The sequence below is a fragment of the Solanum lycopersicum genome, chromosome 3 (genome assembly GCF_036512215.1).
Source record: "Solanum lycopersicum chromosome 3, SLM_r2.1".
Classification (NCBI taxonomy): domain Eukaryota; kingdom Viridiplantae; phylum Streptophyta; class Magnoliopsida; order Solanales; family Solanaceae; genus Solanum; species Solanum lycopersicum.
This window is the reverse complement of record NC_090802.1, coordinates 51,596,595-51,621,405: the sequence shown is the minus strand read 5'-3', so window position 1 is coordinate 51,621,405 and position 24,811 is coordinate 51,596,595. Positions and strand designations below refer to the sequence as shown.

At 32.4% G+C, this 24,811-nt stretch overlaps 1 protein-coding gene across 3 annotated transcripts; it reads right to left on the bottom strand.

The window, feature by feature from the left end:
• Positions 1-3,726: 3,726 nt before the first annotated feature.
• On the bottom strand, positions 3,727-11,166 carry LOC101266402 (lipid droplet phospholipase 1). 3 transcript variants are annotated; one of them, XM_019212949.3, is made up of 12 exons: positions 10,840-11,150; positions 10,071-10,138; positions 9,477-9,547; positions 9,118-9,360; positions 7,503-7,663; positions 7,322-7,377; positions 7,174-7,226; positions 6,982-7,102; positions 6,350-6,447; positions 5,270-5,548; positions 3,977-4,104; positions 3,727-3,870 (listed from the first exon to the last, which is right to left on the bottom strand). In XM_019212949.3, exons 1-10 carry the CDS (start codon positions 10,977-10,979, stop codon positions 5,429-5,431), a joined length of 1,131 nt encoding a protein of 376 aa, XP_019068494.2. In that variant the 5' UTR covers positions 10,980-11,150; the 3' UTR covers positions 3,727-3,870; positions 3,977-4,104; positions 5,270-5,428. The 3 variants fall into 3 exon arrangements, with proteins under 3 accessions (XP_019068494.2, XP_004235182.2, XP_069151210.1); XM_004235134.5 differs by lacking the exon at positions 5,270-5,548 and having other exon boundaries at positions 10,840-11,166; XM_069295109.1 differs by lacking the exons at positions 3,727-3,870; positions 3,977-4,104; positions 10,071-10,138 and having other exon boundaries at positions 5,287-5,548; positions 10,840-11,096.
• Positions 11,167-24,811: the final 13,645 nt, after the last annotated feature.

Below are 24,811 nucleotides of genomic sequence, written 5' to 3'. Positions count from 1 at the left end.
TTATTGTTATGATTTATTGCGAATATGTTTTGCACTACTTTGTTACTAGTTGTCATGTTTCTCTACTGTCGTTTTTAAATAGTTCTTTTGATTTGCTTGTGTCGATGGTTTAAAAACAACCTCTTTACCTTGAAAAAGTAGTAACAAAGCTTGTGTACACTACCACGCCATTTGTGAAATTTCATTGATATAGATTACTATTTTTGTTCTATTCAGGTCAAACCACATTACATCAATTCTCCAATTTTACTTGACTTTGCTTTAGGGCATCTCCAACCCTACACTCTATTTTACTCTTCAATATAGATTTTTCTATATATTTTACTCTCTAAAAAAGAATCTTTTCTCTCTCTTTGATATTATATTATTATTTCTATTTCATCTTATTTTCTTCTTTCATATAAACCATTTATGTTTTTTTCCTGATGGTTACTTTATATAATTCTCATGTGATAAAAAATTTATTTTTTTATTTAATATAAATTATATTTTATTCTAAATTTTTAAATATCATAAATTGCACGAAAAAATAATATAACATAAAAATTAATATTAAAAGTAAAATATGATTACATAAACATTACATAAACACTCAATTTTTGAAATTATTACGCGGCTCTCATAAATGCTCTATTGATGCATTGTGGAGTTCAAAATGAGCATTTATGTCTAGCTAAAAATTGTTATAATCAGAGATTTTCATCTACCACCATTTCTGTCGTTACAGTTGGAGCCTCTACGACATCCTGAATTGGTGCATTATGATCACGTCCCATAATCACATCATGTACTATAATACATGTAGTAATTATATCATGTAGCACTTTCTTTCTCCAAAAAGTGACAATCTTGCACTAATTGCAAAACTACGAATGCACGTTGCACATTTTTTCGACATGATTCTTATTTCATCGCGAATTAGTTATTATGTTATGTATTTTATCTTGTATTTAAATTAGTATGTTATGTATTGTATTGTTATTTGTATTTAAATTATTTTTTTCATCTTACCATTTTAATTTTGTATATTCTTTATAGGTTAAATTAATAATAAAATAAAATTTTAGTATTGGTGAAAATTATTAAAAATATATTAATTCAAATTAAAGTAGTATATATTTTTAAAATGGTATATTACATTTAAAAAGAATCATGAATATCAAAAATTTAATTAATGAAATTATACATAAAATAATATGGTAATTGAAAAGTAATGAAAAACTACTAAAAAGGTGAAATAGTGAGTGTGATTAGTAGTTCTCAAAATTTAGAGAATTACTATTCACCTCTCTATAAAATGGAGAATAGAGAGTAATATGTTGGTGGGTTGGAGAGGACATTCTTTATTATACTCTCCAAATATAGAGAATGGAGAATAAAATAGATATGGGTTGGAGATGGTCTTAACGGATCCATTTTAGAAAGGGAAATTTTTTAAAATGTCAATATTTTAGCATTTAAGAGGACTCATTAGCAACAATTTCAATATTTAGTAAAAATGTCATTTTAGTTTGTTAGGTATATTTTTATTATTTATTTTTATTTAAAGAATATAATTATTTAATAACAAAAAGGAGAAAATTAAGGGGGGAATATTTCAAAAAAGGCAAGCATCCTTAATTTTTTCATCAGTTACATTTTCAAATTAAATTTAAATTTTGTTTTTTTTTCTCCAGAATTTTACCTTTTTTAAATTATATTCATTCCACAATATATTCTATTTATATTTATTATAGTTTTTTATTAGTTTGTGTTCATTTCAATAGGTATGCCGAATTTATCTATATAGTCATTTAAAAAATATATTTGTATTTTCATATATTTTTTCCCTATATAGTTATTTTTTTCTTCAAAAATCCTGTATGTATTCATTTCAATATGTATTTTATTTGTATTTCTATTTATTCTAGTTTTTATTTAGAATTTTGTATAATAATATATAAAATACAAAAAATTAGTATGATGAAAAAGTGAATGAAATATAAAATTGAAAAGAAATAATTGAATATTTGGTGTATTCATTCTTAAATAAAACACATAACTAGTTGACATACCTTTAGAATAAATACAAATTAGAAAAAAATATCAAATTTAGTTGACATACCTTTGTTAGTTTGTATTCATTCCAATATGTATGTCAAATAAAATGTAGCTATTTAAGAAATACATTTGTATTCGTATATATTTTCACTATGTATTTATTTTTCTTTTCAAAATCTTGTTTCCTTTTCTAAGTCATATTCATTCCAATATGTCTATTATTTGTATTTGTATTCGAATACAAATAAACTAATAGAAAGTTGTTCTTCTTATAAATAAAATACATAACTAGTTGACATACATTTGGATGAATACAAATTAGGGACAAATACAAGATCCATAAACCATGCAACATGAAATTTTTAATAAATATAAATATTGATAGTGTACATAGTGATTGGAATACAAATTAAAGAAAGCATACCAAATTCTAAAAAAGAACTATAAATACAAAACAAACTAATAGAAAATTGTTCGACAACTATCCGATCTTCGTCGTCTTTTTCAAGATCCTCACGAGTAGACAAAGATTCTACATTTGCGTTCTGAATTTGAGGAAGGTTTTGCACACCAATGAGTCTTGCAAATGTTCTTACCCTCTTTCTTCCCTCATTTTAGCAGCGGATCATACATTATACACTATTTGTTAAATAATAAATAAATTAAAGGATGAAAAGTCACCAGAAATTGGTTGATTAAGATGAATACCTCTACTAAACCTCTTGGATTCAGCCATTGGAGAGTAAATCATAACGGAAATTGAAAAATACAAACAATATTTTTTTAAGATTTAAACAAAAATAAAATTAGAAAAGAAATCTGAAAATAGGATAAAGATTAGAGATACCTTAATCAAAGGGATTCTTGTTGATTCAATTTTGGTATATGGCAAAAAAATATTTGCAACTTGAATGTTGGAGGAAAATCAGAAAAGATAACCATGAGAGAGAAAAAAAATTAAATGGGAGGGAGAATTAATAATTTGAAAAGATAAATATGAGAGAGAATGATTTTTTTTTCTTCTAAAAAAAGAATATATAGAATTAATTGAAAACGAGAGATAAAATAGGAAGAAAATTGGGACACATAAATTTTTTAAAATAATGACATTTTTGCTAATATTTATAAAGTATGGATATTTTTACTAAATATGTTATTTATTTTGACTAGTTTACTAATTTTTCCTTTTAGAAAATCAAAGAATTGTATTTATACTATCCTTGGTGCTCACTCTTTTCACTTTTTTTTATTTTAAAAAATAAATTTTACTCACCACTTTTTAACATATCAAAAAGATTATTATTTATTTTTAACATTAATTTCTTATTTTCCAAATTATTCTCCAAAAGCGGGTCTGGTATAGTATAATACCCATATCAAAAATTTATATTGTGGTTTTGGTGTACCAAATACATGTATGTCCATTGTTTGTATAGTAGAAAACGATTCTATGTTTGAAGTTATTTAACTCTGCAGGAAAGACTAAAATTGTCAGGTTCTCGAAGAGAAGAATGAGAAAGTCTTTGAAGCTGCTTAGTACCTTTCTCTTCTATAATTTAGTATTTTCTCCTCTCGTGTAAAGGAACCCCCTTTGGTTACACCTTTTTTCAATTTAATATGATAAATCCTACTTCGGATTTTAGAGCATGATATGATATCCAACAACCTCCACAGAAAAGTAAGAACTTCTTCTTACATGGAAAAATGATGTTTTATCATTGAGAAGGAAACAGGTTTAAGGTTACATTAGGACATGAATTGAGTTAACAAAACTGCTTTACTATAAATTTCATGAATGTCGTAATCACAAGACACTAGTACAATTTCAACCTGCAATTAAGTAAATCAAAACAAATCACAAACTATACCAGAGCTCCTAAGCACAACATCTAAAACTTTTGAAAGGAACAAGTCTGTAGACGCAAGCTAAGGTTACCTTGTATATTCAGCAGTCTCCATCACGATCCAATGTGCTTCAGATTTGTTCGACTACTGTAGGAGAAAATTATCTATTATATGTTGGACAACATCAGCACCTTCTGCATGCATGTAGTGGTCCTTCACCTATAAGCAAGCAACACCATGAGCATTATACGCACTGTTGATCTTAAACCCTTGAAGCAATGCAACAAGCATGAAGGACTAGAAAGCCTTAATTACAAGTACAATATGTCTTTTAATATGTCTGACATTATCATTGGCAACATCAAGGATCTCAATTTTGAAGCAGGCACATAAAATCTGAGTAACATATATACATTTTCAAGTCTGAAGCTCTATTTCAAACATTAGCGGCATAGAATATAAAACTCCAAAAAACTGTACTAGGAAAAAAAAATGTCAAGCAATACAACAGATCCAATGCTCACTTTTTCCCCAGCACAATATCATCCACCAAATGACCCTTTTTTCGTCCTTATGATTTGACCTTTGTATACTCTGATCATCATTCAGTTACAGGATTTTTTAAGTAAATGACACAGTCAACCCCCGATAAGCAACACTGATGACCTAAGATCACTCTTACTTAGGAACTCCAGATTTAGTCCACCAAGAACCTCTTTGTTCCAAACTGAGCCACCAACTAATACTATATTAGCATACTGGTTTTAAACTTCCAAAAAAATGAACCATGGGTTAGCTTGCAGAAGAATATTCATTACCATGTCACAAGGGAGTAAAAATTTTACACAAGCTCTTCCCACGATGACCACTCATCAGGTCAATAAATTACCAATACAAACCAAATCACACGGCAATCTGTGCACAAGTGCCCTTGATGATGTATAGTACCTAATAGGCATAAACGTAGCTCATTTATGAAGATCTAGGCATGAAATTTCATCAGTTTGTTCCAACCACCATCACTCTCCAAGCCTATTAAGTCCCCTATCAGTTATAGAGCTAACTTGCCAAAGTACAAACATATATACTCAGAAATTTGTGCACATGTGCCATTGATGTAATGTAGTCCCAAAAATATGTAGAATTGGCCAAAAACTAAAGATCAACACATTTTCAGGTTATACAACTCAATTCTGATCATCACATACACGACAACTCTCATCAAAAACATTATGTGGTGGACAAAAGTGCTTCCTAATTCCTACCAAGATAAGAATAATTAACACTTTATTAAATGGGTTGGAAAACTTTGCAACATTTTGGAAGTAACCTCATATTTACAATCCTTTCAAGCAAACGAGGCACTATGTTGCGGGCTGCTTACCCTTCGGGGTGGCTCAGTGGTTTGGGATTAGTACTTTCGTGTTGGAAGTCTCAAGTACGAAACTCTTGCCAGCGAAAGAGCAAGGGGTTCACCTTCTGGGTCGAGCTCGTCGCACCAGGCTTGCCTAGAGTGGATTACCTCTTCTGTGTGGTTTGCGAGCTATTGCACGGGAGAAGTTTTTTTACCCTGTGCGCACCCAAAGGGTAGCGGCTGCGGGTTTCCCTTGCTCCTTGTGTTTGGTTTTGTATATGTGATCACTGGAAGAGTGGAAAGATCCACCTGATTTGGGTTTACACATAAGGACAAAAGCAACAATGGTACTTTATCCAACCTCAAAAATAGTGCACAAAAAGGCATTATTCAAGCAAGTGATAGACAATCTAATCCAGTAACTCCATTTTTTGAGCAACACATACATGCCCTGCACTCAAAGCTGTATTATTTTTTTCCTTATAAAATCTATTTTATTTATTTTTTTCTTTTTTAAAAATAAATAAATTTATAAGCATCTCAGAGAATAAAAGATGGAAGAACAAGAGGAAGAATGCCTGTTTCAAGTGTAAATTTATGGGTAAGCATATGCAGTCTCTCACAAATAAATCTAAAGAAAAGACTAGGCAGGACGACTAGTGAGCTATCAATACTTAACAAGTAACACCCAGGAAAAAAATAGGAGTTGCTGTCAGATTGTTGTTTGATAAACTGAGCACATGATTCAGATTCATCAACATTAAATTAAATGCAACTGACTGTGATTCCAGGAGAACCAAAAACAACAACTATGCTTCAGTCTCAAACGAAGTTGTGGTCGGCTATATGAACCCTCACTTCTTCATTTAAGCTCATTTCTTATCCCCATCATAGGAAATAAAATAAAAGCCAAAATAACTAAAATATATAAGTACTTAATAATAATAATAATAATAATAATAATGATAGACATTTCTAACTTGTCCAAACCAAAACAAAATATATTTTAGAAAAGGCTTTGTGCATTGATGAAATTGACTGTATTAAGGCGAGAGAGAGATACGAAAGAGAGAGAGAGATAATGCTAGGGGAGTACAGAAAGAGGGAGACCTGAATAACACTATGTGCAGCAAATCTGTTCCTGCTGCTGTGAAAGCTGACATCTATTTTCTCCCAGGATACCCGAGATAAACCAGTCACCAATTCCTCTGCATAAATGGTCAAAGCATTAGCACAATAATATCTTTATAGGTCAACTGGTCAAATCAGTTTTAGTTCTACAATATTAGGAAGCCAAGACAAAACAACCTTCCTTCCTTTTCCTTCTTCGAGATACGTATTGTATCAATATATTATCAACAGGCACTAAACTCTCACCAAAAGCTCTAAGTTTCAGTAGTATTAAAAGAAATACAGTTGCAAACGAACAAGCACATCAACAACAGAGTCCTAGTAAGCACTTGAAACTTGATTTCTGAAAAATATCGGAGGGTCAAAGACTACTCTGATTTACAAACAAAATTGCATAGTCCTTTAGGAACAGCGGATTTTTTGTTTGTATTGGTGTTAAGCCTTAGATGACAGAAGGAGCAATCACACACACATTTGAGAACATATAGCATCATGAAAAGCTCAGTGGAGCAGCATTAAAAAATGTATCTGAGACGTAGCTCAGGAAGGGGGGCGGGCAAGGGATGATTTCACTAGAAGTGAATTTCTCTTATAAGAAGAGAGTTACTAACCTTCTAGCTTGTCAAATTGATCACCTTCCTTCACAACAGACTCACCCTGCTCACCATCACACGCCTTGCAATGCTCTTGATACACAATGTGAGGATACTTCTTACTTAAGGAGTCCTCCCACTGCAAACACAAATTGTTATGATATAATGTAGCACATACGATTGGATTGTATCCACAAGAAAATTATGTACCTTAGGCAGTTCATTATTACGTCTAATTGACGATGTTCCCCAACCTACAATATCTAAATAAAGCTTGTTAAGGAAAAATAGCCTTTGATCTTTTAGAAGTTCTGATAACAGAGACCGATTGTCTGATTCAACAGTACAAACAGGATACGATCATAACCAACATTTGAGTATGCGACCCTTCGCTTGAATGAACTTAATGCAGACCTGTATGTGAGAGTTTTGCAACAAATTAGCATCGACAAACTGTACTTTTTACTGCAGATCCTCATAAAAGGTAGGATCATGTTATCCAATGCATGCAGTATCAGTAAGTAAATCTTATAACATACATAAAGCGTAATTCACCATCATCTTCCACCATCCGTCTTAGTAATGGAGGCTTTCCTTCATCTTCGTTAAGGAAAAGGTGTCGGCCTGTTTTCTTGAATATCCAATGAACACAAAGCCCAGCAGCTTTCTCAAAGGCAGTTACACCAAAAAGAAATGGCACCTGACAATTAGCTCGAAAATTAAATATTGCAAAAAACAACAATGACAAAGCAGATATCGTAGAGAGAAAAAGCAAAGCAGATCTTGTAAGATCAGGAGATAGAAAACTCACAATCTTAATAATGCAAAAATAGACTTCAAAAAAAGAAGAATACTTGCTCATTCCTTAAGACCTAGACTACAGAAGAAGCATGGAAAAAGTTTTGCTTCTTGATACTTCTGTCAGATAACTGAGCTATTCTCCTTTTCACAGTTCACAACATTAAATAGGGGATCAATATCTATTATTACTAGACAGGATCCCTCAAGAATACTGACTATCAGCCAGGCAAGTAGATGATATAGTATGATACTATGATCCAAAATCATAATTAACTTGATAGTTCTAGAAGCCACTGTAGCACGCAGAAGAATGTAGTTTACAAGAAGTGCCGAGGTAAATCAAAGAGGTATTTTTCTTTTATATTTCAGTAACTTTGAGGTCTTCTTATCAAAAGAAGGATCAGAATCACACACAGGAAAACCCTGAAACAACTTCAAGGTTACTGAACAGTCAAAGCTACCATTAGATCTAAGGGGTTGTTAGCTAGATGGATCAGGATAAGATAAGTTAAATATCATTCCGTGTTGGTAGATTCCCTTGGACAACTAATCAAGATGGAGGGACAGAAACTGTCTCGAAATGAGGAATACTCTGTTATTTTCTGGTTCTTGCGGCTGTAAAACTTTGTCTCTTGAAGTAAGATTTTCCAGGTCCATCCTGCTGTAGAATAATTTTCCCAAAAATTAGATGCATCTTTCCTTTGTTTTTCCCCTTGATGCAGTGCATTCCTTGCTTCTCTATTTTACTTACTATCTCAGTGAATTTATTGATTTTTCTTTTCAAGTTTTTTTGCTGATTTTGTCTCCACAGTTGCTACTTTACCAACTAAGGATGGAGATGATAGTCGAAGATGAGGAACCCATTAATTAAAGAATTGGTGATAATATGTTCTTTTCATGATAATTTTGAGATTCATGGAAAAACATAAACTTATATTCGATTCATACAGAAGAAAAGGTTCTCTATGATCTTAATGAGGTGCGTGGCTTTGCAACTGACATTCGTTGGGCTTCTCTCTTTGGGAGCCTGTGCACCCGTTCGCCACTTTGTTCACAACTCTTCTCACCTCCAGGGCGAGACAAGCTACTTTTAGCTGGGTGCTTTATCGTAATTTCATGATATTGAAGCTCTAAGTCACCCATAATAACTAACTAAATTCATTGTCCACTGTCTCAAAACACCAAGAGACAGAGCCCTCTCATCCAAGAGTAAGCTTCACCAGCTTAAGAAGACAAAAGGCAAAGACATAAATGCATAAATTAACCTTTCTTCCTCAGCAAGACATGATGGGGCTACTTTCTATCAAACAACAAAATACTCGTAAAATTATTGGTGACCAAATAAATTCATACCTGCTTGTTACCCCTGGAACCCAGATGAGGTGAGGCAACAGTGATGAAATTTATTGGTGCCAGGCCGGCTATTGTCCCCTTTGACCCTTCTTCACTGGTATCATCCGAGAATTTCTGCCCATTCTCCGTTCGTGGAGGTCTATATAATTTCCCAATTGCATATCTTGCCACTACTCCTCCAACCGAATGTGCAACAAAAGAAATTTTCTTCAAACCTGGCCTTCTTTTGACCACATCAAGAACCTAACAACCATATCATTACCATCAGATATGATATACACATCATGTTTTGGAGAAAATATTAGGAAAAAGGAATGAGAAAAAACAAAAGAAAATCAAATCACATAGAAGCAATCAACCTCCTCAGCTAATCGCTCTCCCATTACATCCACACCATCCAACGATAGTTTAGCCATATTACGTTCACTGCCTGCCAAGAAATTTATGTTCATCGTTCATCAAAGAAGAAAATAATGTCCATCAAGACCGTGCAAAATATGCTAGTGCTCGGCCATTATGAAGAAGGTAAAAACAGAGACATTGATACATATAATAATAAGTTCCACATGAGCAGGGAAGGTAAGAAAATCTCTTTTTACAGAATAAGTTCTCTACTTATTCAATACAAGAAAGCTCAAATTAGAAAAGGGAGGACCAATGAAGTTGGGAATCACAATCAGAGCAGACTTGAATGGAATAGGAGATTACACAGCATAAGAGGCAGATGTGGAGGCAAGAAAAAAGACTTGGTGACTGCCCACAGGAACAGAAGATAAAGTAAGGGAAACCAACTTACTTTGTCAATCAGCATAGCAAGCAAGAACAAAAGAAAAGTTTTGATTTAGAGCAATAGCTACCAAATATAAAAAGGTAAGTATTAAAGGGTAGAATTACATGACATACAGAAACTAAGTGCTGAAACACCACAGAAATGGCACTCAATATATACTCACAATGAACAAAAACTTTGTCGGGAAGATTCCGAACAAACTGCTCCGCACCAAACTTCCAGTCCGAAGCACTGTTGTAGTACAAAAACAGTAAACCCAGCAATAAATACAAATTTTTAAAACCAACGCCAGAAAAGCACCAACTTTTTTGTAAGAATTCATCATTACTCCAGAAAAAAACTTTTCTGTTGGTGGTTGTTTGACGTCAAACTGAATTAATAGACAGGAAACAGGATTGGCTAGCCAGCATTTTAGAGTGTGTTTGGGCTTTGGTATGACGGAAAATGTATGAAGTCAATTTGTGGTGTTTGGTCAGCAGGAGCATTTTCCATCAAAGGGAGAAAAATATCTTCCCTCAGTTATGAGCGAAATCATTTTCCTTCACAAGTATCTCATATATCCCTCCAACTAACAATTAACTATTATCATCAATCCTCAAGACTACAATTTTTTTAATCAAAATCTCAACGCAAAACACTATCCAATTCGTTGACAATATTATTAAACTTCAAATCATTTTTCTCATTGCCAGGGAAAGGAAATTCTTGTGATCTGGCTATCCATTGCTCACAATAAGTCCCAGAACTCCCCATAAAATGAAGCAATTTGCAACAGCTCCAAAATTTAGGACATTAAATTACAAATAGATAAGGAAATCTATAGCTTCACATGCTAATTGAAAGAGAAAAACACAAATCAACTTGAATCTTCATCAAACATGACAAATGCCTAAAAACTTAATTTAACGCGCATTTCATAATCATAAAATTACCTTCCGAGAATACCGTGTACCATCATAACAAGATGATCGGCGGTAGAAACATCAGACTGTTTAGAACTATATACATCTTCACCGCCGTTGAAAGTTTCCGATGAAGAAACTCCTCCGTTCTGTAGTTTTCCGTTCTCCATTATTGTAGCATTTGATACAGAGTTGAATTGATCAGAGATTTTGGTAGAAATAATTAAAAAGTGAGTACAGTTTAGGTCAGGTATTTAAAGATGTGTAGAGAGAGAAATGCTTGTAACGAAAGAGACTGAATGAGAAAGGAAGCTACTTTATAAAGAGATAAAAAGTGATTTGCACAAAAAAAAAAAATTGTTGTTCAAGTTAAGAAATCTTTTAAGCTTAAATAAGGCATTATAATAAATTTAAGAAGACGACAGAGGTAAATAACACAAGTTTAAACTAATATTTAACGAGCAATCAATTGTTAATGCTGGTTAATAACACCATGTAAATTTTGAACCGACTAATTATTAGCTAATTTTTTATTCAGGGAATCGAATCAAAATCTATAAATATATACCTAAAAGAAATTATTTATATATATATAATGTAACTTTTTTGTTGAAAAGATTCCAGTGACTTAATGATATAAATATCATTTGATCCATATTCTTTTTTATTAAAAGATCATTAGTAGAAATAATCTTAAATTCAGTGTAAAATTATTAGCTTTTAATTAAATTATTGATAATTTTAAAGATATATATTTAATTGGTTAAATACATAAATGCATATATCTCTGAATTTTGGTCAAATTTAGATAAGTTTTTAATACTTTTTTTATTTTTTATTAAAAGTTTTATGTTCCTACTATGGGCCCGTTTGGCCATAGATTCCCTAAATAATATTTGGGGAAAATTTGACAAATAGTATTTGTCTATACAATTTGTCATTATTTGAGAAATATTTCGAATTTTAAATATTAGTTTTTCCTAATATTTGGGTCAAAACGCATTTTTTGGAATCTTTGAATATTAAATTCTACATCGAACTCTTATCTTTTACAAAAAAAACATCTTCTATAGTAATTATTTGCGTTGTATTACATAATTTTTACGTGAACGATAAAGTAGTTATGAAATATTTAGTGAATATGAAAGTAATGACATGATTGTTGATGTAAATGATGAACAATCGACTCAAGATAACAAAATCATGTGTTTTGTCTACTTCACGATATTGAAATGATGCTTGTTGCACTCACTCTAAGCTACAACATTGCTCTAGTGTCATGGACAATACCTGTTATTTATTGCAACAAAGATTCAATTGACTTGTAATACAAACTTATGTCTAGTTTTGACAGTTTTTAAAACTTATGGATATAAATCATATTTTTCTAAAAAGTGAAATATATTTCTCAAGTACTATGGTCAAATTTCACCCAAACAATATTTGCCAAGAACATTTGAAAATCTATGATCAAACACTAGCTATATGAGTTTAAGACTATTTATTTTATCATGTAACATATTGTTAGTGGCTTAACTAGTAAGTAGAATAATAATTTTTAGACGGTCTAATTCAGAAGTAAACTAATAATTTACGTTAAAATTGACATTTTTTTAATTAATAATGATGACAATGAATATTTGATATATTTCCATTTATGATTCATTATTTAGGTATAACTTATAAGCAATGTAATGTAATCCTGCTTATTTACGGTTCGTTCATACCGCCGACGAATCAGTTTAGGTTTGCGGCTTTGGTGTTGTGGTGGGATCCACGCGGCCTCACCGAATCAAATATATAAATATATTTTACTTTTAATTTTATTTTATTAAATTTTAAACTTCTAAATTAAATAAAAAACAAATCAAATAATAGTCATTTGATTTTATTCAAACACCGACATGAAATAATTATTTCGTCATTTCACTATTTTACTATTAATAAATATGAACGGATACGAATTTTTATATTATATTCCAATATTGTTTTTGAAGTTTTGTATATTTGAATTGCAAAAGATTCTTTCATTTTAAATGTTTTAAATTAATAAAATAATATTATACAGAAATAAAATGATCAAATCTTCAGAAATAATTAAGAGGAGATAAATCATTAAAAAGTAGACAGATGTCTTTGAAAATAAAACTAAAAATCAATAATGTATTACACCATATCATATGAGTGTTTGATAATTAAACTTTCAAAATGTTGGTGTCGACATGTTTTTAAGAAATGAGCTTTAATGGTACCATAATGCATGTGACATAAGTAGATCAAAATCAAACTAATGATTAAAAAAAATATGAAATGTGTATAATTTGATTTGATTTTCCTTTTTGATTCTTTGGTAAAACAAAATTCAAATTAAATATTTTCCTTTTTTATTATTTTCTTTTGGTTTGAACTAAATAGAAAGTGTATATATTAAGGATTTTAAAAGCACGAGTAATTTTTACATTATGTAAATTATTTTAGTATACGAACAATGAAACATGACTACAATTCATTCAATATTATTTTTTTGAAAACTTATGATTCCCTACTCAAATAATAGTTTTCTTTATTGATTTTCTTGTAAAGAATATTTGAAACTAAATTTAACAACCAGAACATTTATCAAAAAGAAAAAGAAATAACAAATTTTTAGAAAAAGAGATAAAATCAAATAAAAATTATAGTACGTTATCTCTTTTTTTTTTTTAAAAAAATAATCATTCCTCCACGTTAAAAATTACTTAAAAATGCATTTTTAAAAAAAAAAATCAGAAAAATGCTTTTGAAAAAAATCAATTTATATTAGACCAATGTTTATAAAAAAACAAAAAAAGTCAATGCACTCTAATATTAAGATCTAAAATTATAATATTAAGATTTTTTTATAGAGATAAAATATTTTTATTGACAATAAATTTTTATTTTTATAAAATTAAAATGTATATATTCAAATTTCAATCAATATACTATACATAGGTAAATAAAAAAAAAATATATATATATATACACACACATATACACATATATACACACTTTCTTAAGAAGCAATATTTTAACTTCTTCTCCACAAAAGAAAAAAAAATTGTGCTTCCATTGAAAATTATTTTACTTATTAATCAAACACTTATGTTTTTTAAAATAAATATTCTTTTCTTCAAAATAAATGTTTTTGGCCTCCTAGCAACCATCAAATAACATCGATATTCATCACTTCCAGAGACCTAAATAATTTTCTTTAAAAAATATATACTCATTGATATAGGTACATGCAAAGCGTGTATTCTAGAACTTATCAAAATATATAATCATCTCTTTTAAAAAAATAAAAATAAAGTTATTTATTTAATTATATTATCAATAATAAATAAGAAAGTAATATGTTATGATGAAATGTAAAAAATACATGTTACTGTTAATTTAAAAGATTTGGATTTTATAATTTAAGCCTTATTTATTTTAAATTAAAAATAGTTTTATAGAGTACTCATTATATTAGGGAAATATCTGAATCTATAGCCGACCATATATCATTTTCAAGATTTATTTCATTGCTGGAAAAATTTTATCAAAAAAGAGTGCATTTAGACGTCACATCAAAAGCTGAACCAAACAACCAAAGTAGATTTCTTTTAAAAATTGGCAAAAATGACACCACAAAATTCAATTTTAAAAACATAAACTACTCCTTCAAATAAACATTTCATATTTATATTTTTTTTCTCAAATTTCAATAAATCAAACAAATAAAATTTATTTAATATTTTGCAGGGACAAAAAAATAAAAGGATAAAAATAATCAAAAGTATATACTATAGGTGTATTTGGTACGAAAGAAAATCCAAAAATATTTTTCGTCTCTCATATTTGATTGGAATAAAAGTTTGAAACATATTTTTCAAATCAACTTATTTTTCTCAAAATTAAGGAAAATGACGTTGCTTCAAATATTAAGGAAAACATTTTCCAAAATTCTCATATATTAATTTTTCTAAAAAAATATTTTAAAAAAAATATTTTCAATTTTCAAATTTTTATTTTTTCATTCCACCCCCAATCAGCCCCCATCCCCCTCAAAAAAAATTATATTTGTTTTCTTAAAGAAATATTTTAAATGTCAATTTTTTATATTTTCACCTCACCTCCCCCCACCTACCCACCCACCCCTCTCAAAGAAAAAATTAAATTTTGTTTTCAAAAAATACTTTAAAATTTCATTTTTTTTTCCAACCCTACCGGACCCCCTCTACCCCCTCCCCCCCCCCCCCCCAAATAAAAAAAAAATAAGTAAACTACAAATTTTTATTTTTTTCACCCCTACCCTCACCCTCTTCCAGCCCCCACCCCATAAAAAGTTATTTTATTTTTAAAAAATATTTTCAACTTCAAGATTTTATTTTTTTTCACCTCAATCCCATCTGTTTTTAAAAATATTTTCAATTTCAAAAATTATTTTCTACTCTAGTAAAAATAAAATATATTTCTCAAAAGTATTTTTATTCATAAATTAAACACTAAAAATCATTTCCAAAAAATATTTTCTACTCATCAACCAAATATGAAAAAATAAGTTTAAAATTTACTTTTTTTTCAAAAAAATATTTTGTAGAAAAATATTTTCCTTTCATATCGAACACACCCTAAAAGAAGATGGTAAATATGCCTTCATAAACTAAATGAAGCCAGTGACGTGATATTCTATTGAACATTTGGAGAACCGTGAGAGTGGTCAAGATTTTGGATATTATAAAGATAAAAATTTGAGAAGGTTATTCAAGATGAGAAGGGGGAGGGTGATCAGATCAGAAGAAATTCTTATAATTTTTTTGAAAAAGTGCATGTAAAGAAGATATAGAGTAGTTTATCGGTGTAACATTTCGAAATTTTTAAGTAAGGTTCGAACCATTCTTCATATGCGTATAAAATCGTATCGGATGATTTCTAAATTGTTCTCATGTATTAAGGTAAATTATTTAGTGTGAGAATGATTTTGTATACGAATTGAGGTCACTAGAACCCCTAGAACAAGTTGAGTTGAAAGTTTTAGGTCAACTTCAACCGATCATATCTCTCATTATATAATGAATTAGGTGGACTGTGGCATCTCAAATTAAAGGACTATGGGTCATCTTTCCAACGCCATCAAGTTTGCCTTATTTTGAGTTGGGAGAAAAATGTTATGTCCTTTTTAGTGAAATCCTGTCAAGCCGTCGAAGTTCTATGGATGACAACTATGAACAATGGAATGTTCCATGAATTGTAGAGCCCACTATGAAAGGTTACTGCAATTTTTTCCAGCATGCATTCCAGGGTTATTTTGATTTTTTCCTTTGTTTTTTAACACTAAATCATTTTAAAATATTTTAACTGAATATATCATTCAAATAACTAGATTTCCTCTCAAAATCTTCAATCTAAACATTAAAATATGGAAATTCTCTAAAAAAATCACCTAGGGTTCCTTTTCTCTATCAAGAACCTTAAACTTCTATGTTAAAATTTAATCACAAAGAGAATTCCCCCCCCCCCCCCCGCCCCCAAGGTTTTCTCAAGTCCATCCACTCTAAGAACTTCATAAAAGAGTTTCTTTTCTCAAGATCAACCATCATGATTCTCAGATCAAAGATTTCCTCCTAAAAACTAATATTTTTCCTCAAGCTCAAAAAAATTGAAGTCTCCACCAAACTTTTTGGTCTAATAGTTTCATAATCAAGTATGTAAGGCTATTCATAATGTTGAACTAAGTTTGTATTCACACTTTACATCTAAATTCAGTCGATAAAATTTAAATTTAGCTTTTGCTCAAAGTTTTATGATTTTTCCTGAATTCAAATTGTGTTCTTATTGTGAGTTTGATTTTCTTAATTATGAGATTATGGTATTCTATTCATTGAGAATTGAGACCCTTGAATTATTATTCATGCTTATATTTTCACATGAACCCTAAGTAATGAGATTTTGTTGAAAGCTTTTGTTCGATTATTTTCATGCATTAATTTTAGAATTTAAAGTAAGTCAAAGTACATTTAAATGTAATAATTTAAGAAGAGTTTTTAAGGTGAACGCTAACGGTCCAAATGTATTATTTTTACATTGAGAAAGAAAGTATTATTTCAAGAATAATATAAGATTTTTCAGAAGCATTTCAGTCAGAGAAAGAGAATTTTTATTTGTTAGGATCGAATTCACGCACACACACTAGATGAATGAAGAACACAAGAACTTTCAAGAGAAAGAGATGAGAGATTTAGAGAGAGAAAGAGAAAACCCAATATTTCATGGTAACACCCCGTGAGTAAACTTCCACGGCGGTGAGGTATATTTATATTAATAAATCAGAGTATTTTTGGTTACAGAGAATAAATAGAGAATAAATAGGAAAGCCTAAAATAGAGAATAAATAGGAAAGCCTAAAATTAATCAGGCTCCACTACCTAACAATTCTCCCACTTGGAGACTAACTCAGTCATCCAAAAAATACATTCTCAAAAAAAATCTCTTCATCATCAACATTTTTACCGCACCGCAACATCTGTAGCAACAACTACAGAAGACCAACCGAGGTTTTACATAACCTCAGTTTCCCAACATCAACACATTTCGTCAACATGTCTGCCGGGTTCTTTGCACCTTCTATCTTCTCCAAGCACATATCACCATCCTCCACTGCCCTGCGAGTGAAATGGTATCGCCTTCTGATGTGCTTTGTCTTCGAATGATAGACTGGATTTTTCACCAACCGTATGACACTCTGGCTATCTGAGTAAAAGAATCTTCTCGCTCTGCTTCTTGCCCAATTCCTCAAGATAATTTGTCAGCCATATCATCTCTTTCCCAACTTCAGCTATTGCCACATACTCAACTTCAGTAGATGAAAGAGAAACACACTTCTGAAGCCTGGACATCCAACTCACTGTTGTTCCACCTATGGTGTAAATATACCCGGATGTACTCTTGCTCGAGTCAACATCCCCACCAAGATCAGCATCCATAAAACCCTGTAGAGTCACCTTGCCTTTGCCAAAACAAAGTGAAGTACTGGATGTACCTCTCAGATATCTCAGAAGCCACTTCACAGCTTCCCAATGCTCTTTCCCAGGGTTTGCCATGTACCTGCTAACAACTCTCACTGCATGTGCTATATCAGGTCTAGTGCAGACCATAGCATACATCAAACTACCAACTGCTGAAGCATATGGAACAAGTGTCATGTGATCACGCTCCTCGGCAGTCTTGGGTGACTGCTCATTTGACAATTTAAAGTGATTTGCCAATAGAGTAATCCTGGATTTAGCATCATTAACCCTGAATCTGCTCAGCACCTTCTCAATGTACAACTCCTGAGATAGATTTAAAGTGCTAGCAGATCTATCCCGAGAAATCTTCATCCCCAAAATCTGTTTTGCTGGACCCAAATCTTTCATCTCAAATGTTGCAGACAACCTTGTCTTCAGATTGTAATCTCCCTCATACTAGATCCTGCAATCAACATATCATCCACATACAAGAGTAGAAAGACATGAATCAGTGTATTTCTTGAAGTAACAACAAGGATCTTTTTCAGCTTTGCAGAATCCACTCTTGGTCATGAATGAGTCAAACTTCTTGTACCACTGCCTTGGTGCTTACTTTAGTCCATACAAGCTCCTGGTGAGCTTGCACATCATGTGTTCCTTGCCTGGAACCACAAATCCTTCCGGTTGCTGCATATAGATCTCTTTGTCCAGATCTCCATGTAAAAATGTTGTTTTTACATCCATTTGCTCAAGATGCAAATTCTCCGATGCAACAACACTCAAGAGAATTCGAATAGAGGTTAACTTCACAACAGGAGAGAATATTTCAGCATAATCAATACCTTTCCTTTGTGAATATCCTTTAACCACTAAATGAGCCTTGAACCTTCTTTTGCCATCTGGTTCAGTCTTGATTCTGAACACCCACTTTTTCAGCAAAGCTCTCTTCCCTGCAGGTAGCTCAGTCAACACCCATGTGTCGTTCTTCTCAAGTGACCTCATCTCATCATCCATGGCTTGCTCCCACTTGATCGAATCCTCCACTTATAGGGCCTCATCAAAAGACTCTGGTTCCCCCTCATCAGTCAGCAGTAGATTGTGTAATGAAAGTGAATACCTATCTGGTGCCCTGATGGATCTGGATGATCTCCTTAACACCTGTTCAGGTGTAACTTGCTCCACTTCAGATTCTTCAGTAAGAGTTGGTCGAGTATCTGCTTCGAGATTTCTGGGGTTACTCTTCTCCAACTCAACCTCAACTCCCACTTGCTTTGTAATCTCTAGAACCTTCTGCTCTCTGTCCTTGTACAGGACAGACTCATCAAATGTCACGTCCCAATGTCTCAGGATCTTTCTGTTCTTGTTATCCCAAAACCTGTAACCAAATAAATCAAAACCATAGCCTATGAAGTAACACTTCACAGCCTTGGCATCAAGTTTGTCTCTCTTTTATAGATCAACATGAACATAAGCAGTGCAACCAAAAGTCCTCAAGTGTAAGTACTTGAGTTCTTTTCCTGTCCACACCTCCTCTGGAATCTTGAAACCTAAAGGAACTGATGGTCCCCTATTGATCAAGTATGCAGTTGTGCTCACAGCATCCGCCCAAAGTGTTTTGGGCAGCCCACAGTGTATCCTCATACTCCTTGCACGCTCATTCAATGTTCTGTTCATTCTCTCAGCAATTCCATTCTGCCTTGCCTTACCAGGAACTGTTCTCATCAATCTGATTTCCTCAGCTGCACAGAATGCCTTGAACTTTGATTTGTCATACTCTCCTTCATTGTCAGCCCTTAGGCATTTGACTTTTAAACCGGTCTGATTCTCAACTTCAGCTTTCCACTTCTTAAAAGTTGCAAACACATCTGACTTATGCTTCAAGAAGTAAACCCATACCTTCCTGCTGAAATCATCAATGAAGGTAACATAGAATCTAGATCCTCCAAGTGATGATATTGGAGATGGTCCCCAAACATCTGTATGGACCATTTCCAACCGCACTTTCTTTGGCTCTCTAGGAGTCTTTGTGAAGCTTACTCTTTTCTGTTTGCCCATAACACAGCTCTCGCAAAGACCCATATCAACAGATTTCAGACCCTCTAATGCTCCTTTTGCAACCAGCATCTTCATTCCTTTAGTACTCATGTGTCCAAGTCTGTTATGCCACAGACATGAACCAGAAGCACCTTCAGCAACAGCGGCCATGTTTATACACCCTGCAGTGGTGTACAAGGTTCCAAATTTGGTGCAACGAGCTACTACCATAGCACCTTTCACGATCTTCCACGAACCTTTCCCAAACTCTGCTGCATATCCCGTGCTATCCAGCTGACCAATAGAGATCAGATTTTTCTTGATCCCAGGAATATATCTGAACATCCTCCAATGTCCACTGGTTTCCCGAGGTGGTCTTTATTCAAACATCCCCATTTCCTTCAATCTCTAAGGCTTTATTGTCAGCAAGATATACTTTTCCAAAATTTTCATATTTGAAATTTTGGAACAACTCCTTGTTTGGAGACGAATGGAAAGATGCACCAGAATTCAAAATTCATGATTCAACCGGGTTGTTCACACTAAGGATTAGAGCATCCCCAATGTCCTCTGCTGAATTTACAGAATCATTGTCATTTCCAAATTTCTGATTCTGTTTCTTCTTTGACTTTGTACAGTTCGTTCGAAAGTGCCCTTTTTCTCCACAGTTCCAACAAGTCACGTTTGATCTGTTCAGTGATTTTCCTCGATTCTTTGATTTTGATCGACCATGTTAATTTTGGCCTTTCATCTTACTTCTCCCCCTTCGATCAACGCTGAGAGCACTACCCAATGAATCTCCCACTTCTCGTTTGCGAATACTTTCGCTAAGAACAACATCACGGATTTCATCAAACTTTAGTTTCTCAAATCCACGAGAATTGCTAATTGCAGCAACAACAGTATCACATGACTCGGGCAGAGATGACATCAAAATCAACGCCTTAATTTCATCTTTGAAATTAATATCCACAGAATTGAGTTGACTCACAATCATATTGAACTCGTTTATATGATCAGAAACGGATTCAGTTTCAGACATCTGTAAATTGAACAATCCACGCATTAAATATACCTTGTTCATAGCCGATGATTTTTCATACATGTTTGATAGTGCCTTCAACAGACTGGGCGTAGCCTTCTCCTTCATGATGTTGAACGCCACGTTTCTTGACAAAGTCAACCGGATCAACCCTAAAGCCTGCGATCCTTGAGTTTTCACTTTTCCTCCGTCATGGATTTCGGCTTCACCCCGATCAACAGTTCGTGAAGATCTTTCTGGTACAGATAATCTTTGATCTGCATCTTCCAGAAACTGAAATCGGATCCATCAAACTTCTCGATTCCAAGCTTCGAACTATCCATCTTCTATGACCGTGTTGAATATCCTCAGCTCTAATACCAGTTGTTAGGATCGAATTCACACACACACACTAGATGAATGAAGAACACAAGAACTTTCAAGAGAAAGAGATGAGAGATCTAGAGAGAGAAAGAGAAAACCCAATATTTCGTGGTAACACCCCGTGAGTAAACTTCCACGGCGGTGAGGTATATTTATATTAATAAATTAGAGTATTTTTTTTACAGAGAATAAATAGAGAATAAATAGGAAAACCTAAAATAGAGAATAAATAGGAAAGCCTAAAATAGAGAATGAATAGGAAAGCCTAAAATTAATCAGGCTCCACTACCTAACACTATTACCCTTAAAAAGGGTACTTATTTTCACACTGAAAAGGGAGTACTATTTCCAAAAAGGTATAAAGCATTTTCAGAGTTTTCAGAAAGATTGAGTACAAAACAGTTATCTCTTAAAGAGGCTTTTTTGAGAACTTATCTCAACCATAGAGTAATTTGAGCATTGAGTGTTACCTATATTTTGGGAGTAGTATTGAACACCGATATAAGGAAGAATTCAGACAACTCACATTCTCCATAAATCACATAGCCAACATGGGTTATGATTGCACCGACTTTCAAGCGACTTCTAATTGCCTTTAAGTAAACCTTTTAGCGAATCCATGAGTTGAGTTTGTTCTATACCCCGGCAAGGTATTAGACAATATTACGTGGCTCATATCGATAGTTTCGGTTAGAGAAAACCCCTAGTAAAGTAAAGTAAATATATTTCAATTTAATATTTGCTATTATTGTATCCTTAGCATAAGAGCTTAAACAAATTTTCATCATGACTTATACGATATTTTTGTTGAGTTACCTTCAGACTTTCAGCTCAATTATTTGTTATTTAACTATATTACATACTCATACAATGTACTGGTGTCATTCAACATGCATCTTTGTATGATGTAGATTCAGATACTTAGGATCCTCAATATGAGTTTCGTTGAGATCATTCCATTCGCTCGTCAGCTTTTGAGTGAAGCCTCATTGTTTTCAGTGAACTCCAATTTCTATGAGTGATTAGTAGTAGCATTTTGATGTTGTGGGTCTTGTCCCCACACTCGTCTTTATACGATAGAATCTTGATAGACAAACAACTTTGGAGAAACTTTTAATTTCAGATGATTTATTTAATACTTATGTTTCAAATTATTCAGAGAGTTTGAAATGTAATAAATTGTTGTTAAACATTTCTATCAGTTTGATGTTTGTGATTGCTTGAGTTAGTCTTTTGCTTGTATTTGTACAAGACAAGGGCTCGTTTAGGGAGCGACAATGGCGCTCTCAGGAACGTCCAGGGTATAGACTCGAATCATAACAATCAGGTTCCTTAATGTTATTCATTAACGTAAAAAATGCTTGAATAATAGAGATGAAGTACAATAATTTCAGTGTAAGACAAATGTGATATTCAAAATTGCAACAACTATAGAAGTTTTAAATTGTTAAATCTTACAATGAACATTTGATAGAGGATAGGTGTAGTACTTAAGGGTAAAAAATAGGTGTCTATTACGAAAATGAATTTGATTTCACATCAGAGTGTTCAACTATAGAAGTCATTCTTCTAGTAAGAAGATTGATTTAACAATATAGAAAGAAGAAAAAGAATTTAGATATGGTGTTCATTGATGTAGAAAATGCCTACGTCAAAGTCCCATGAAGGGTTATACAAAGATGTTTGGAGACTATAGGTGTGCAAATAATTTATATTAGGGTGATTAAAGACATGTACGAAGGAGCCAAAACTTGAGTAAGAATAGTGGGCAGAGACTCAAAGCACTTTTCAGACATTATGGGTCGCAATGGGGTTCAAATTTTAACTCATTTTTTATTTACTTTAGTGATGAATAAACTAACATGATATATCCAAGCAAAGGTGTCATGGTGTATGTTAATATTTATGCATGACATAATATTGATTCACAAAACTCAAGGTGGAGTTAACGATAGGCTGGAGGTTTGAAGACAAATCCAGAGTCTAAGGGGTTCAAGTTGAGAAGTACTAAGACACTGTACTTAGAGTGCATATTCAGTAATGTAACTCATGAGGTAGATGTTTAAGTGAGGATCTATACATAAGTCATCAGAAAGGAAGTTTCAAGTATCTGTGTGAATAATTCAAGAAAATGAGAAGTTTGCCAATGATGTTATTGGAGTGAAGTGAAGTTTTATAAAAGTATATATGGTTCTGAAACCAACTATGAATGTTATATATATGGGGCGAGAGTATTGACCGATAAAGAACTTGTACGTCCACAATGAAAGTTTCTCCCATGGTGGGCAAGAGGAGGGAAGATAATTGAGATGGTTCAGGCACATGAAGAGGAGATGCGCATATGCCCTAGTGAAGAGGTGCGAGAAGTTAGCTATGACATGTGTGAGGAGAGGTAGGTCAAAAAATACTGATGAGAGGTTAGCTATAACGTATACTTATAGCTTAATGAAGGCCAGGTTTCTAGATAGAAATATATGAAGACAAGGCTTATGGTAGATTGTTAAGTTCTAACATTGTCAAATCTCCCTAATCATTATTGTTATTATTATCTCCAATGGTGTCTCACCTGAGTGACAAGCTTGTGCTACCAAAATCGACATGCTTTTCCAAAGTTGTCATTCATCACCCGAACTTCATGATCGATTGTCTTAGACCTCTTGGTTGTTGTTTTAGGAGGGCAGCCCCTTTCCAACATATATACAATCTGCAATTTCGAAACATTTTTTTTTTAATTTTTTCATGTTTGGTCAAAATATTTTAGAACACATTTTCTTTAGAAAAATAAGTTTCTTAAAAATGAGGAAAATAATTTCTCTCCATAAGTGACATTCCAAGCTCATGTCCCATCCCCGAACCTCCACCCCAATCCACTACCCTGCATTCTGCCTATATAGTTTTTTGCCAAATTACACATAAATATTTTTGAGATTTTATTTTATTGTAAATTGTACATCACATCTCTCTTGCTAATCTTGGGTAATTCTAAGCATTAGAAGATAATTCATCATGCTCTCAACATAAATCAATCATTTAGCTGGACCATTGCTCTTTAGTTTGTCTATTTCTCTTTTTATTTCATTGATTTATTGGGTCAAGTTGTCTTGAAACACAACATCACATGCAAAGTGCAACAATGTCCCTCACCACTCATATATGGATTTTAAATTATATGTTTATACTTTTGCAATTATTTTATATCAAGCCTTAGCTGGAACTTGTAGGCAAAAGAAATTGAAAACTTATCCATATATAAACATAACTACTCCTTGGCTTGAATATAATGACAATTCTGGTTGGAGTTTTGCAATTATTTTTGGTCAAACCTATGCATATTAAAGGGTCTTTTGATAAAACAACTCACTATATTTATATCAATTTTATTAAGTGGCATTTCTTACTACCTAATTATTAATTATATAATAGGGTGTCAAACCTTTAAAAACACTTAAATTATTTTATTTTTAAAAGTTTCATTACTAATTTGTTGGTAAGGTGAGAAACATACTTAACTATTACTTTGAAAAAAACACATCAATATTTTCTGGATCAAATG

Coding starts and splice junctions, on each gene's coding strand:
- LOC101266402 (XM_019212949.3), bottom strand. CDS start 10,979: ATGGAGAACGGAAAACTACAGAACGGAGGAGTTTCTTCATCGGAAACT. Junction 7,664..9,117: donor GTTCCAGGGGTAACAAGCAG/GTATGAATTTAT, acceptor GCTAATTGTCAG/GTGCCATTTCTTTTTGGTGT. Junction 7,378..7,502: donor GATGGTGAATTACGCTTTAT/GTATGTTATAAG, acceptor TCTCACATACAG/GTCTGCATTAAGTTCATTCA.